General features: G+C 40.0%; 1 protein-coding gene across 2 annotated transcripts in view; it reads left to right on the top strand.

Moving 5' to 3' along the window:
- Positions 1 to 11856, top strand: part of mmp24 (matrix metallopeptidase 24) — a 65822-nt gene extending 53966 nt beyond the window's left edge. For both annotated transcript variants that reach the window (XM_029682706.2, XM_029682705.2), the window contains exons 7-9: positions 2420 to 2558; positions 6522 to 6788; positions 8801 to 11856. In XM_029682706.2, coding sequence (XP_029538566.1) covers positions 2420 to 2558; positions 6522 to 6788; positions 8801 to 9138 — 744 coding nt within the window. In that variant the 3' untranslated portion in view covers positions 9139 to 11856. The remainder of the gene's footprint in view (positions 1 to 2419; positions 2559 to 6521; positions 6789 to 8800) is intronic.
- The last annotated feature ends 4907 nt before the right edge of the window (positions 11857 to 16763 follow it).

The following is a 16763-nucleotide window of genomic DNA, read 5'->3' as shown; positions in this document are numbered from 1 at the left end:
CACAATTATCTTGGATACGAAGACAGCAAAGACAACTATGTAGCTAGCTAACACTACACTAATCAAGTCGTTCAGTTGAGGGTAATAGTTACTACAGTGCTGCTATACGGTAGACGGTGGACGTTAGCTAGCTGGCTAGCTGCTGGGCAGATAGCAGTGTAGGCTACGTTAGGACGACGAAATACGATATTTACGCAATTATCTTTGATACAAAGATGGCTATGTAGCTAGCTAAGAAGAAATTGCTAAGATTAGACAAATCAAACCGTTGTACTATAATGAAATGTAATGAAATGTAATGAAAAGTTATACTACCTGCAGACCGAAGTGCGTATGCGACTGCTCGCTCTAACCCGGAAGTTGTCAAAAATGTATATCCCTCATCTGCACAAAATTGAAAGTTCTCTCTCGCTACCCCTGCTCACAGATACACATTGGTTCTGGGATATGCAACAGTTTCCTTTCTCACTCACTTAACGCCACACAAATCACACACCACACCTTCCATGAAAAAATACATCCACATACTGTGCCTTCTATGTCTTCTGTTTGCTATATTTTTATCTCCACCATGTTGATTGAGTACTTTTGTGTTCCAATTCGTTATATTTGAAGACATATTATTTTGCTAGTTATCCTTTCTTTCGAATGCCGTCTTATCCATTTATAAAATACGATAAATGGAAAAGTAAAGAATTATTTTACAACAGTCTCTATCTTGAATGGTATAGTGTAGTTGTATTTTATTTAACAATTGTTTAATTTTATTGCTTTATCTATTTTTTTGAATTATTATTCAAATCCCTAACATGGCTAGTATTGGTTGTTCTATTATTCAACCCCTCTGTGAGAACTTTGTCATTTTTTAGAATACCCATGGAGTAGTCTTCAGGGCACACACTTAATATGTTGTGAAATCTGATATGAATGTATTGTAATGCTTTAAAATGTATAACTGCTTTAATTTTGCTGGACCCCAGGAAGACTAGCTGCTACCTTGGCAGCAGGCCCTTGAATACCAGGCCATTAGGACCTGATGGAGGGACAATAGAGCCCTGAGTACCAAACCATTAGGACCTGATGGAGGGACAATAGAGCCCTGAGTACCAAACCATTAGGACCCACTCACCCTCTGAATGGCACACACGCGCAATCCATGTCTCAATTGTCTCAAGGCTTAAAAATCCTTCTTTAACCTGTTTCCTCCCCTTTATCTACACTGATTGATGTGGATTTAAAAAGTGACATCAAAAAGGAGCATAGCTTTCACCCAGATTCACCTGGTCAGTCTATGTCATGGAAAGAGCAGGTGTCCTTAATGTTTCGTATACACAGTGTATATTGACAGAGTATATTGACAAAATAAAACATGTACAAATATAAAGGATTATATTCTATGCTGAAACACGTTAAATAGCAACTATATTCACTATATTGACACAGTGCCTTCAGGAAGTAGTTCACAGCTCTTGATTTTGTTGTGTTACAAAGTGGGATTAAACATTTCTAAATATATATATATATAAATATGAAAAATAAAACACTCATATATCTTGATGATATAATAATTCAACCCCGAGTCAATACATGTCAGAATCACCTTTGGCAGCGATTACAGCTGAGTCTGTCTGGGTAAGTCGCTAAGACTCTGGGTTGTGCAACATTTAAATTTGCCCATTATTTTCAACTCTGTCAAATTAGTTGTTGATCTTTACTAGACAACCATTTTGATGTCCTTGCCATAGGAAGAGTCTTGGTGGTTCCAAACTTCTTCCATTTAAGAATGATGGAGGCCGCTATGTTCTTGGGGGATCTTCTGTCTCGGAGCTCTACGGACAATTCCTTCAACCTCATGGCTTGGTTTTTGCTGTCAACTGTGGGACCTTATATAGACAGGTGAATGCCTTTCCAAATAATGTCCAATCAATTTAATTTACCCCAAGTGGACTCCAATCAAGTTGTAGAAACATCTCAAAAAGGATCAATGGAAACAGGATGCACCTGACCTCAGTTTCAAATCTCATAGCAAAGGGTCTAAATACTTATGCAAATAAGGCATTTCTGTAAATAAATTTGACAAAATGTTTTAAAAAAGGTGTTTCACTTTGTCACCATGGGGTATTGTGTGTAGATTGCTGAGGATTTTTTTTTTTTAATCCATTTTAGAATAAGGCTGTAACGTAACAAAATGTAGAAAAAGTCAAGGGGTCTGAATACTTTCCGAAAGCACTGTAGTTACCCTGCAATAAGGCCTCTGCTATGCGAATCATTTGTGGCTGTTTGAGGGGTAAGTGTGGGTATTTGCATGTGGGTAGCAATCAGTGGGGAGTTTGCTCAGCCGTGCCCTAGATTTACTGGAGCCAAATGATAATGAGCTGTGATTCATGTGAGCTCTCTCCTCTCTTTTTATTCTCTTTAGGACCGATGGTTCTGGCGACTGCGGAACAACGAGGTGCAGGAGGGCTACCCGATGCAGATTGAGCAGTTCTGGAAAGGTCTACCGCCCCGTATCGACGCCGCCTACGAGAGATCGGACGGCAAATTTGTATTCTTTAAGGGTATTTTAACTCCCTTCTCCTTTTCAAATGTGATATAGCCCTTTTTGCACTGATCAGTGTTATTGTTAGCTAAGTCATTTTCGCTTTAGGTGAATAAACCTGGATTAGAGACACAGTACCAACTATAAAACCCCAATCTCTAACACGGTCCTTGTACGGTAGTTCAATTTCCAAGCCCTGAACATGCGGATGCCCAATAGTTGAGGATTCACAATACCACTTTGACCTAGGTCATGTTCATTAGGGCACGCGACAGGAAACATGTAGCCCTTTCCTGTAGTCAAATGACCTAGTGCCCTCATGGGTGGAATGTTATTATTCCTCATAATTTCATAATTACTAAGCATATTTAAGAAATGATGCCAAAAATCCTGTGTTTATGTCTATGTCAAACAATTATATTTCAGTCTTCTGGGATGAATATAAAGTGTAATATTGGGATGCAAAGAAAACATTTAAACTCTATTAACAAACCTAAAGCAATGGTCAATCTGCTATAGGTTCGAGCTATTTTCACAACCACAATTATCAGCACAGTTACTGGCATTGGTGCGAAAGGGCTGGGTTTTGATGAATAAACAAGTTGTGGGTGTGTCTAGACTTAGCCCCCCACTGGCCAATCAGAACATGCTCCAGGGCTAAATATGTGGTTGCTTTCAATTGTGTATTTACAGTGTTTTATGTATTGCCTTGGAATCAACTCCAATACCAATGATAGTCCGCTATAGTTTGTTTAACAGCTTACAGAAACAAAATGTTGATCCATCTTTGCTAAATATGTTAACCTGTTTGCAGTCCAAATTGCTCTAAGTAATTGCATGGTTTCAATGTTAGGCCCGTCTTTCGGATGGGACGTTAAACGGGTGTCCTGACTCTCTGAGGTCATTAAAGATCCCATGGCACTTATCGTAAGAGTAGGGGTGTTAACCCCGGTGTCCTGGCTAAATTCCCAATCTGGCCCTCAAACCATCACAGTCACCTAATAATCCCCAGTTTTCAATTGGCTCATTCATCCCCCTCCTCTCCCCTGTAACTATTCCCCAGGTCGTTGCTGCAAATGAGAATGTGTTCTCAGTCAACTTACCTGGTAAAATAACAGATAAATAAATAAAACAATGTGGGAATATATACATAGCATTCACACTGATACTGTCAATATGCAAGATTAAATTCATTATTGATAAGGCCTAAAGAGTGAATAATTCTAATCAAATTCTAAACAAAATTAAACCACAACTTGCTTTAAATAGGCTATATGTAAATACACTTACAGACAAACATAATTGCTTCCTGTGGGCATGCAATATTAAAAGAATGCAGACTACAGAGGGTTTTACTGTAACGGCCGTTGGTGGAAGAAGGTGAGGACCAAGGTGCAGCGTGGTACGTGTTCGTCATTTTATGAAATAGAACTGAACGCTAAATACAAAGTAACAAAAGGAGCAACCGAAACAGCTCCGTCAGGTGCAAAACACACTCAACAGAAAATAACTACCCACACCACACAGGTGGGAAAAGGCTACCTAAGTATGGTTCTCAATCAGAGACAACGATAGACAGCTGCCTCTGATTGAGAACCACACCCGGCCAAACACAGAAATCCAAAACTTAGAAAATTAACATAGAATGCCCACCCTAGTCACACCCTGGCCTAACCAAAATAGAGAATAAAAACCTCTCTATGGCCAGGGCGTGACATTTACGTACATCCAAACGTTTCACAGTAGCTGGACAAAGATCCAATATAAAGAGAAAGGGAGAATGTCCACTCAGCGTTATACTGATGTTTTACATACAGTACCAGTCAAACGTTTGGACACACCTACTCATTCAAGGGTTTTTCTTTATTTTTACTATTTTCTACATTGTAGAATAATAGTGAAAACATCAAAACTATGAAATAACACATACAGAATTATATAGTAACCAAAAAAGTGTTAATCAAAAAATATTTTATATTTGAGATTCTTCAAAGTAGCCACCCTTTGCCTTGATGACAGCTTTGCACACTCTTGGCATTCTCTCAACCAGCTTCACCTGGAATGCTTTTCAAGTAGTCTTGAAGGACTTCCCACATATGCTAAGCACTTTTTGGTTGCTTTTCCTTCACTTTGCGGTCCGACTCATCCCAAACCATCTCAATTGGGTTGAGGTCGGGTGATTGTGGAGGCTAGGTCCTATGATGCAGCACTCCATCACTCTCCTTCTTGGTTAAATAGCCCTTAAACAGCCTGGAGGTATTTGGTCAGGTACAGTTCATTGTCCTGTTGAAAAACAAATGATAGTCCCATTAAGTCCAAACCAGATGGGATGGCGTATCGCTGCAGAATGCTCTGGTAGCCATGCTGATTAAGTGTGCCTTGAATTCTATTTTTATTTTAATTTTTTATTTTAAATGTTTACCTTATTTAACTAGGCAAGTCAGATTCTTATTTTCAATGACAGCCTAGGAACAGTGGGTTAACTTCCTGTTCAGGGGCAGAATGACAGATTTTTTTTACACCTGCATTGTTTTTGGGGTTTTAGGCTGGGTTTCTGTACAGCACTTAGAGATATCAGCTGATGTACGAAGGGCTATATAAATAAATTTGATTTGATTTGATTTGATTTGTACCTTGTCAGCTCGGGGATATGAACTTGCAACCTTTTGGTTACTACATGTGTTATTTCGTAGTGTTGATGTCTCACTATTATTATACAATGTAGAACATAGTCTAAATAACTTGTCCAAACTTTTGACTAGTACTGTACGAATTGAAAACTTCTTACAGATTGCATTCACACTTCTCCAGAAGTTGCATTACATGCGTGCCACGGATATTCCCACCATAAAACCAGGACAGTGAATCATTCGAATTAGTTTGGGTTGAATAAAATTCAATGAAAAACAAGTAATCTGTTCATTTTTTCAACTACAATAAATGCAGTACATGTCAAATGTAATGATATCATAAAATCACCATCATAAAAAAAGACAATGCATTGCATTTGAACCAGCCTTTGTTATAGAAGGCCTAGGGTAAGGGTAGCCAACGGTGGGCTTGGGTTTCAAAAATATGAAACGAAAAACAAACAATTGTAACAGGCAAATAACTTCTAAATATGAGGTTCATCGGTATTCACTGAGGTTCTCATCTCTCGTTTCATGATGAGCATGAACACATGTAGCCTACATCATGGAGGGGGTTTTACGCACATCCAAAGCATAGCTAATATAATGTAACGTCAGCTCACTGTTTTGCTCCTCTCAAACTTGGTATTTTAATAATTCTTTAGTGATTTAAGATTTATTTCCAAGCTGTCTCACGAGCCGAACACTTTATAGACGGTTTTGACTACATTGGGCAGGACAAAAAGAAAACAGACTTATTTAAGGGGGGGGGGGCACTATGCTTTGTTTTTAATCAAATAAAATGGGGGAAAATGCGCATATGGGCAGGGCTGGATCGGCTGCGTTTCCACTGTCACAACTAATGTCATATCCAACTGTGTTACCGCTAAAACCAGATTTGGTTGGTCTTAAATATCCCTACCAGCGCTGCCTGAAATTAGCACTTTGGATCATTAAGGACGTGCCTCAAATATTTCCACCCCTTCCATCTGAGCACAAGCATGCTGATGTTAGACAGGTAAATTGCTAAACCTGGTGTTAAGGCTGGAATATGCCAGTGCGCCATGCCGAAAATAGAGCCCTATATCTGACATGGCACAGGTGTCTTCTTATTCTTAAGCCCATAACCATGTGTGTGAGGTGTATAATTTTGTTTCAAATTAGATTTGTTTAAAACTACCAAGAAACACTGAGACCCTGATCTAGCTCACTTCAGTAAAAGGTTAAAAAAATAAAAAATAAAAAGTTTTACAATGGAAAATGAAAATAGTTTGAGATAATCTCCCCATTTCAGTCGGTTTTCCTCTGTTTAGTGCTTAATGAACATGACCCTGTTGTTGTTTACCCCACAGGTGACAAGTACTGGGTATTCAAAGAGGTGACTGCTGAGCCCGGGTACCCCCAGAGTCTGGTGGAGCTGGGTAACTGTCTCCCTAAGGACGGCATTGACACAGCACTGCGCTGGGAGCCCGTGGGCAAAACCTACTTCTTCAAAGGGGACCAGTACTGGCGCTACAACGAGGAGAAACGCATGGCCGACCCGGGCTACCCCAAACCCATCACTGTGTGGAAGGGCATCCCCAAGGCGCCGCAGGGAGCCTTCGTCAGCAGGGAGGGCTGTGAGTATAATTATCCACAGACCATGTGGCTACCGCCTTGAAGCATGCAGAGGGACAGGGGTTTGGGTTCATTCCATCTCAATATCGTCAATTCGGGGAGTAATTTCAAATTCCAATTATTTTCATTGGGGAATTGGAATTTCTGTTTACTTTATGAATTAACTACATTTGGTACTATAATTGCTATTACAGTAACAAAGCACTTGGACTGTTATCGTAGTGACGTACATAAGCTGTAATTGCACATTGAAACAATAACTGAAGTCTTACAATAACAACATTGCACTTTCATTTGAGTCTTATCCGAAGGCCCCATTTACAACTTGCGCTAACATATGGGTTTTGTGATCAAAGTTTGTGATCAAAATTAAAATATCTGTCCACATTGTTTTCCTGGTGACCAGATATCCTGGTGCCTCCCTTTATGCATATTATTTAACAGATATATTTTCAAAATAATATGAATGCATTTATTTTAAGACAATTATTGATGCCTGTCAATGACTTTAGAGGCTGGTAATAATGATGATTTTCATGGTTTGACAATCGAGATCTGGGTCCCTGACTACCTCTGGAGTAAAGTGCCAATGTTATAGTCGGCCTACTAAATATGTATACAGAATATTCATCAAGCACGAGGTAAATATTATAAGAGATCGAACTTCAAATGTGTTGACAACACATTCGTAACACAGCAGAAAATAATTCCTCATGTACACACTAAATCATTAGGGTTCCTCAAGGGCTCTTTGGGAAGGGTGATGGTTCTATGTGGAACCTTACTGAAACAAAAGGAATCTTTCCTCTTTTAATGATAATTAAAATGTAGGGGCTGCAGCTCATTAGAATATTTTGGGGCGTGGTTTGTTCACAGCTTTTTGTGCAACCGTGAGTGAGTGTCATTACAGTTGATTTGATCTGTTGTGTTATGCTAGTACATGTTATAACTATGGCCAGTGACAGTGTCTTGTGAAAGACTCATGTATGTCCTTGTGTCAATTGGTTTCATGCCAAAGCACCCTTATTTGGAACTTTATAGAGCCATTTGTTTTTAGTGTGTATTTATGAAGTCTCAGCAGCTTGTGTGAGACAGAATTGCTCACCGTTCTCTGAGATGCTTTTGGCTAATATTAACCCATCTGTGAGAGCCATGTCAACATCAGATACTTGGCCCTTCTGGCCAGAGGGCTGTCGCTGAACTGTTGGCCGTCTGTGTCCGAGGACTGTTTGTGTCAGGGTCAGAGGGTTAACCCAGCCAGAGGCCTCAGCCCCGCCACTCATTTGTGCTGCTCTAGCAAAAAAACGCTGCACTGCCTCGGCACCTCCCGGGAGACTTCCTCTGGAAGGAACTATCATCACTTTTTGTGAGTCATGTCACAACCTCCTGAAACACATTCCACAGAGGACTTAAAAACATGAGAGGTGGAAATCAGAGGGGGTGGCATGGTCCATTTGGCTAGTCCGTCCACTAGCCTGTAGCTCAGCCATTTTCTTGCGGGATCTGGAGGTGCTGTTTTGGAAGGCAGCAGGGGGGGAGTACTTCATCAATCAGTAGCCTCCAAGGTTTCTGTGGTCCTCTGATTGCCACACATTCTCAATCCGTGTGCCTTTTCTCCCAGGCATTGCATAGTACAAAGAACTACCCCTCCAAAACAAACAGGGCATTTAGAGAGTTGTGGTTTGGAGACTGCATTTTCGGTTGTAGAGCTTTGATAGCATACCGTTATGATATGACAAATAGATAATCAGGTACAGTGTTTATTTGGACAAGGGAATGTTTGAGTAGCCTGATTACCAATCCACATCGCTCCTGGCCAAACGCCACGCCCACTAGCGTTTCTTCTCCACAATGGAATGTGTGGAGAATGTATGGCGTGAGTGATCGAGCAGCAGAGTTAAATTCAGGATGAGTTGTCAGGCAGAATGTTTGGGGTGTTAGATTTGCAAACTATGCAAGTCAATCTGTTAGATACAAATTAATTTGTACTTTTGCTCTCTTTTCCCCTCTTTAGTTTATACCTATTTCTACAAAGGGAAGGACTACTGGAAGTTTGACAACCAGAAGCTGACCGTTGAGCCCGGCTACCCCAAGTCTATTGTCAATGACTGGATGGGCTGCCACCAATCAGACATGGAGAAGAACAAAGACCGGCAGCTTCCCCACGATGACGTGGACATCATGGTGACCATCAATGACGTGCACAGCACTGTCAACGCCATCGCTGTGGTGATTCCCTGCATCCTGTCCCTGTGCATCCTGGTCCTGGTCTATACCATCTTCCAGTTCAAAAACAAAGGGGTGCAACAGAACGCCACCTACTACAAACATCCGGTCCAGGAGTGGGTATGACAGGCTTAGGCAGCGCGCCGCCACTTACGATACGAAACTGCGCTGAGAGGGCTACAAAAACTCTGAGCACCATGTGACCAGTGCCTGTCTTGCACAAACCCTTTGCGAGAAGGGAAGGAGGGGAATTAAGTTACTCCCTTTCATCCACGGTCAAGGACCTCTAGATGAACATCGCCAAAATTGAGTATGTTGAATATTAGCATGAGGCGATTCATAGGACGCTGGGAGGCTTTGAGGGTAAGGACAGAGCACAGCAAATCCGATTGCTCTGCCTTTTGCGCCTCGTCTATCTGTTGTCCATTCTTATCTGGCTGTTTCAGTGGGGGTTGTCACACATACTTTACCTCGATGGGACTCCCATACACTTTTTCTCAGGGGGAGAGAGAGGGGGAGCCTACCCGCACATAGCCAGGTACCAGTAATCTGTCCAGTATCAACTTGTACATGCACTTCAAGTATTATCAAGTCAAACAAGATATTTAAAGAAAAAATTTAAACTTGAACAAAAAATGTAGTAGAAAGGCCATAGAAAAGAATACCAAGGATTTTTGTGGATCATTTAATATTTTCAGTTCGAGAGCTTGGAGTTATCAAGAGGAGAAACTTTGTACATCGCAAATGATAAATGTCTTCATAGCCAGACCTCTGCCTCTAGCGATGGACTCACCTAAGCTAGAGGACTGAGAATGTAATTATGTCTGCTGAAGGACCACCGCTATACCAACATCCCCCAGCACAGACTCCCTGCTCCTCTGCCTGGACCAAGGGGCGTAGGAGAGAGCGAGTTAGCATTTAAAGACATTGGTCACAGTTATCTTTCTTAGAATTAAACTTAGTTTTATTTTTTATTTTTTACATGCCTCAAGGCGTAGAGGAGTACCTATGGCTGTTTCCATAGGCGAAGCATGTCAGACCAACATTGACTAGGCACAATGAACTGCTGTTGAGGCAGCCTGAATTCCACTCCATACCCCTCTTCATTCCTCCTTATTTCTCTCACTTTCTCTCTTCCTCCAACTGTGTCGCTCTCTCTTTATATACAGTGCCCTCCGTAATGACTGGGAAAATGAAGCATTTTTTCTTCTTTTGTCTCCTCTACACTCCAAAAGTTTGGATTTGAAATCAAACAATGACTGAGGTTAAGGGGCAGACTGACAGCTTTACTTTGAGGGTGTTTTCAATCATATCGGGTGAACGGTTAAGAACTTACAGCACTTTGTGTACATATTCCCCCCATTTTAGGGCACCAAAAGTATTGGGACAAATTCATATGTATTAAAGTAGTAAAAAGTTAAGTATTTGGTCCCATATTCATTACACACAATGGCTACATCAAGCTTGTGACTCTACACATTTGATGGATGCATTTTCTGTTTCTTTTGTTTGTGTCATTTTGGAGTACGTTTTATTGTAAATAAGAATAGAATATGTTTCTAGAAAGTTACAACGCACAAATATCATACCCTCCCTAAAAAAATGCTAACCCCCCTGTTATTCTAATGGCGAGAGGTTAGCATGGCTTGGGGGGTATGATATTTGTGCATCTGTAACTTTCTCGCTTTTCATTATTCACGATTCATACCCTCAAATTAAAGATGACAGTCGTCTGCACTTTAACCTCATAGTCATTGTTTGATTTCAAATCCAAACTTTTGGAGTATAGAGACAAACAAAATTAAAATGCTTCACTGTCCCAATCATTGCGGAGGGCATTATATCTAACACCCTACATTTCATTGAAATGCTGTCCTCGTGATCTAATTTACAGTTTTGTTTTTAACCTCGCTTTCAATAGGAAAGATGTACAATGGGAAAGTGATGTTTAAAAGAAAGATCCAGGTAGAGTATTTTTGCACTGGGGTGCATTGGTACACTGGGGTAATTACCACACTTTGTCTATCTCTGTAGGACAGGTCAGGATTTCCTGAGTTCAGCTGTTTCTTACCCTGATAAAAACAAATACACAGATGACCCATGATAAAAGCAAAGTTATTTCATACGTTCCATTAATTTCCCTGTATTTCTATTCACTACTTTTGCTACAGTAGAGAATTATCATGTATTTTACATTTACATTTAAGTCATTTAGCAGACGCTCTTATCCAGAGCGACTTACAAATTGGATTCATCTCACCCAGATAATAATGTCAATGCAGTTGCCAGGACTGAAACCAGATAATTTTTCCTGTACAGTAGGAAATGCAAACGTAGTTTATTTGAGGTTTTAAAAAGGCCTCTAAAGTTTGTAATTTCCAGAAACATCTACAAAAATGTACTATAATCCACATAATTCCCATTTCCCATTGCTGCAAGATTATTAGCCTGCTGTAGCAAACTGGCTCAAATTAAGATCCAAGATTAAGATCTGTATAGTCCTTGATACTGTATTTTCTGACTTAATTCTGACCCCAATGGGGTTTGGTACCACACATCAAACATGTAGTCTTTAGATTTTTTTATTGACTTAAAAAAAAAAAAAAAAAATCTTTATTTGTACTTTTATTTGCTGTTGAAATTATGTATTATCATTAGCGAATATCCCGCTCTGGTTGTATGTATCCTATCGAGCTAGTAAATTTATATACATTTTTTGCAATCACAAATATGAGGAATCGGTTGAAAGGAGACTTGACTTTGCCATTTTGTCATTGCATTGACAATCTGTCAAATTGTTCGTTGTTGTTGAAAAGTTTTGCTTATTTAAATGATGAAACATGATGTGACTAGTCTCATTTATACTGAACAAAAAGAAATGCAACATGGAACAATTTCAAAGATTTTACTGAGTTAACAGTTCATATAAGGAAATCAGTCAATTGAAATAAATAAATTAGGCCCTAATCTATGGATGTCACATGACTGGGAATACACTAGGTAGGGATGTGGATCAGAAAACCAGTAAGTATCTGGTGTGACCACCATTTGCCTCAAGCATCCCGACACATGTCCTTCGCATAGAGTTGATCAGGCTGTTGATTGTGGCCTGTGGAATGTTGTCCCAATCCTCTTCAATAGCGGTTCAAAGTTATTGACAGGCCATGGAAGAACTGGGACATTTTCAGCTTCCAGGAATTGTGTACAGATCCTTGCGACATGGATTATCATGCATTATCATGCTGAAACATGAGGTGATGGCGGCGGATGAATGACACCACAATGGGCCTCAGGATCCCGTCATGGTATCAAATTGCCATAGATTTTTGTTTTACTGAGTGTTTGTTGTCCGTAACTTATGCCTGCCCATACTGTGACAATCCTCTTCAAGGTTAGGAGTGTTTGTACACAAATTAAGGGTGAGACTGACACAAAATCAATGTTTGTTTCGCCGGCCTGGACCGACCAGGCCGCAGGCGTGATCGAGGATAGCAGGGTTCGGTACACAAATTGGCTTCTCAGTAGATCAGGTTCCAAACAACCAACAGGTAAGTCCAGATCATACACGGTAAATCCAGCCGATATATTATCACTTTCTCTTTTCAATGGTTCACAGCTTCTTGCTCTTCCCCTCTTCCTGGTGTGGCTTGACCCCTTATATATATATGTTGGTCGGCCTAACCTTGCGAGCCTTCCCCTTGCTTCTGCGGCCGTCCATTTTGTGCTTTGTGGTTCACCATCTGGCCACCCCTTAGTGAGAGGGCAGAGCCCATTTATTAGTTCTACCCTCAAATATCCGCCATTTATCACTCGGCCCCCTTCTTTGCCACAATACCATAGCCCCACCATTCTGTTCACAACATTGATATCAGCAAACCGCTCGCCCCCACACAACGCCATACACGTGGTCTGCGATTGTGAGGCTGGTTGGACATACTGCCAAATTCTCTGAAACATTTCTCTATAGGCTTATAATAGAGAAGCACATTCAATTCTCTGGCAACAGCTCTGGTGGATATTCCTGAAGTCAGCATGCCAATTGTACACTCCCTCAAAACTTGAGACATATGTGGCATTGTGTTGTGTGACAATTGCATTTTAGAGTGGCCATTTGTCACCAGCACAAGGTGCACCTGTGTAATGATCATGCATTTAATCAGCTTCTTGATATGCCACACCTGTCAGGTGGATGGATTATCTTGGCAAAGAAGAAATGCTCACTAAAATGAATGTAAACAAATTTGTGCACACAATGAGAGAAATAAGCAATTTGTGAGTATGGAAAATGTCTGTGCTCTTTTATTTCAGCTCATGAAACAAGGGACCAACACTTTACATGTTGCATTTGAATTTTTGTTCAGTGTAATTGATAACGTATGACAATGACAAAATGACCAAATCTAGACGTTCCTTTTAACATACAGTATTCCTTATATTTGCAAATGCAAAAAGCATATGGTCTGTAGAATGGGATACCTGGACAGGCTACACGATTAAGATATCTTATTAAGAGATTAAGATCACTTTATTGGTCAATTGCACACAATGTCCAACCCGAATTTGACTTACCCCAACCCATCCGAAAGACACACATAAAGGTGTTGGAGAGGTGGTGTGGGCTGCCACACTGGGGGCCTAGGGAGCTGTTGTTGTGAGAAATTAAGTGCCTTGCATAAGGACATGACGTAAGTCAATGGCATCTAGGATTTGATACCAGCAACCCTCCGGTTCCCTGCACAACAGATTTTGGATTCCAAATGGCAACCCTCCTGTTGCTGGCTCACCTCTCTAACTGCAAGGCTACCTGCAACCAGAGTGGGACTTCCACTTCTAATGGGTCTTAATAGTGTGATAATCACTTGCAAAGTGTTGTTACAATCTTAAGAATAGTATATTTAAACTGTTAATGTTCTTTTCCTAATAATTTGACATGCTTTTTTAAAATCATGCCTTTGAAGTACTTTTCTTAGTTTATCTGCGATGTTGCTACGTCATGGTAACTCTTGTGAGATTCTTCCCAGTTGTGTCCCCCTCTCCCCGTTCCTCACACACACACACACACACACACACACACACACTCAAACGCCATGTAAACATTTGGATATTACACATTGATAAGTGGAGTTGAATAGTTAAATGGCCTGATGTTTCGTATAAAGCTATCTGAAGTGGACTTATTATGGTGAGAATTTGAAATTGACAGTTTTCTGGAAGATTACTTTCTCTTGTTTTTACATGTTTGCCTTATGGGTTTTCACAACCACTGGAATCCCTATCAGAATTCTGATAACATGTACTATGAAATTACATTGAAAGTAACTGCATTGATTTGACAAATATTTACTCATTATCCACATTTTTTTTAATAATCTCAGATGTGCACACTGATGTTACCTCTATAACACTGCTCACTCCTTGTCATAATGTAGTACTACTAACAAAGCAATTACATCTATGGTTTTATTCGTAACTAAGTTGGGGAGAGCTTATATACTGCAGATATGGCTGCGTTGACAAAGTGCCAAATCACTTTCTCTCCTCCCATCATCCATTTCAAAGCATATCCCAATCATTCATCAGTAAAACCATCAGCTGAACAAAACCATCCGTTATGTGGCTTTTGTGTAACATCCCCAAGGTCTCTGAGAATGGGTCTATACTATCTATTCAGCTCTGCCACCATTGACCCCCTCTCTGTATCCTTTATGCTCCTAGTCAAGAGCTCTCTAGTTCTGTGTCGCACTGAATGTGTGAGCAATATGTAGTAAGACGCACAACAGCCCTCCCAGTCTGGTCTTTGGCTCCGTTTTGGAGGACTTAAAATCTCCAGTAGGCAAAGATACTTTTGTTATGTGAGAAATCTGCAACTTGAAAATATGTAATTTACTGTAAGGCTACCTTACTTTATTTCTACAGCCCTAATCTGCTCTAGGTCTTCCAAAATAATCTCCACCATGAGATCTTTACTGAAATGGTGTATATGTCTGACCGTGTCAGTGTCTGCCTTAATAGCCTCTGCTGGTACTTCTGGAAGTTGTGCCTTGTCAGACTTTGCAGTGGCGCGCTCAATTGATGTGCTTTTTTAGTTGACGAACATATACCTCTAAGGATTCTTTCAAAGATAACATCAGAGTTAACATTTATGTTTTTTTTGTATCATTTGTTTTCAAAGGTGTATTTTTCTCCAATATTTCTCACACTACGAAAATGCACTCAGTTCATGGATTTTCTTCGCTCTATTATCTTTTCTTAATCTGTAGTTTTCATTCTGAGAAGTTTAGCGAGTGGCAGAGACATGGCACTGAATCAGAGCAGACTTAGTGTGTTTGCCCATATTTTAATAACTCCATTTCACGATCTCTAGATAAATCATTGGGCAGACTTTTGGGAACATTTTTGGAGTGGCTTTCTGCATCTATTTTCAGGCTACAGAGAGCCACAAAAGGAATAGCGATATTCAATTTCTCCCTCACCGTCAAAACATAACTTCTAACTTAAGCCCTGTATGTCTTTATAGGCAAACATTGTATGGAGTGAAGTATCCAACAAAACAAGGTTTATTAGCTGGTGTTATGGGCGGGATCTGAAACCAACATCTTAATTGATAGCAACTGGATCAATTGGCGATTGAGTATTTGATGCAGATTACGAAAAATCGGATTCTGACAAAATAACCCATTAAAACAACCACTCAGTGTATGTGGAACATGCTCATATGAGTAGGAAACCTAGGAGTACAATCATGCTTATCTTAGAAGACCATGTTCTTGGTATTACTCAACTCACATCTCAGCTAAAGATGATGGCAGATGAATGGGAAAGACACAGGGTATTAGCCAGGCATGGTTCATTAGATGAACATTTTCCAGGCAAAGCCATTTTCAATCTGCATGGTTATCACGTTGTTAAATCCTATTGTGGAAGGGGGAGCTAAATAAATCTCATTCACCATATGCTTCACGCTACAAAAAGGACATATCATATTGGAGGTTACATGCAATTGTTCCAAAGTCAATTTAATTTGTTCATTGATTTCATCACAATGATTGAGTGTACCTACAGAGTAATCAAGGCAAAACTGTGTAATGTATATATATATTTACTGAAACGTAAAATCCGATCTGACATGTCCAAAAGAGTACTAATAAACCACAACATATGTATCGGCATGGTTGTGTTTGAGAAGTTGTAGGGGTACTCGAGATTCATTATAATGACCTTCACGTTCAATTGTTTATTGAACACATGAAGACAACTTTTATTCTACGGTGCCCCATGCCTTTCCACTTTTCTTTCTCTCTTATTCATTGTAACGGTTTCTACTATTCTAGGGGGCGGGGCGACGAGTCCTCTTCAGTGGGCCTCTGTTAAGGATATGCTGGTGGCTTTAGACAACAGTGAGTTGCCTTTCACTTGCCTGTTGCCTTTTGTTTCTAATGTTCTTTTTCATAAAATAATAATGGAGGTTAAAATCAAAAAGGTCCAGATGTTTAAAATGATGACATTGAAATTCTTTGGATACTACTGATCAAGGGAGATTTTATCAGATACAACTTTAAGAGAAAATTAATTTGGTGGTGTTTCTTATAACATTTTCTGTACATACACTTTGATTAGTTTGTCGATTTAATTCATTTGGTTAAACAACTTGGTAAATTGCAATATTTTGTGGTGGAATCTTATTTAATTTACAATCAAATACACACAAGTATGTGGACACCCCTTCAAATTAGTGGATTTGGCTATTTCAG

The sequence above is a fragment of the Oncorhynchus nerka genome, linkage group LG15 (assembly GCF_034236695.1).
Source record: "Oncorhynchus nerka isolate Pitt River linkage group LG15, Oner_Uvic_2.0, whole genome shotgun sequence".
Classification (NCBI taxonomy): domain Eukaryota; kingdom Metazoa; phylum Chordata; class Actinopteri; order Salmoniformes; family Salmonidae; genus Oncorhynchus; species Oncorhynchus nerka.
This window is presented reverse-complemented; position numbering and strand designations above follow the sequence as displayed.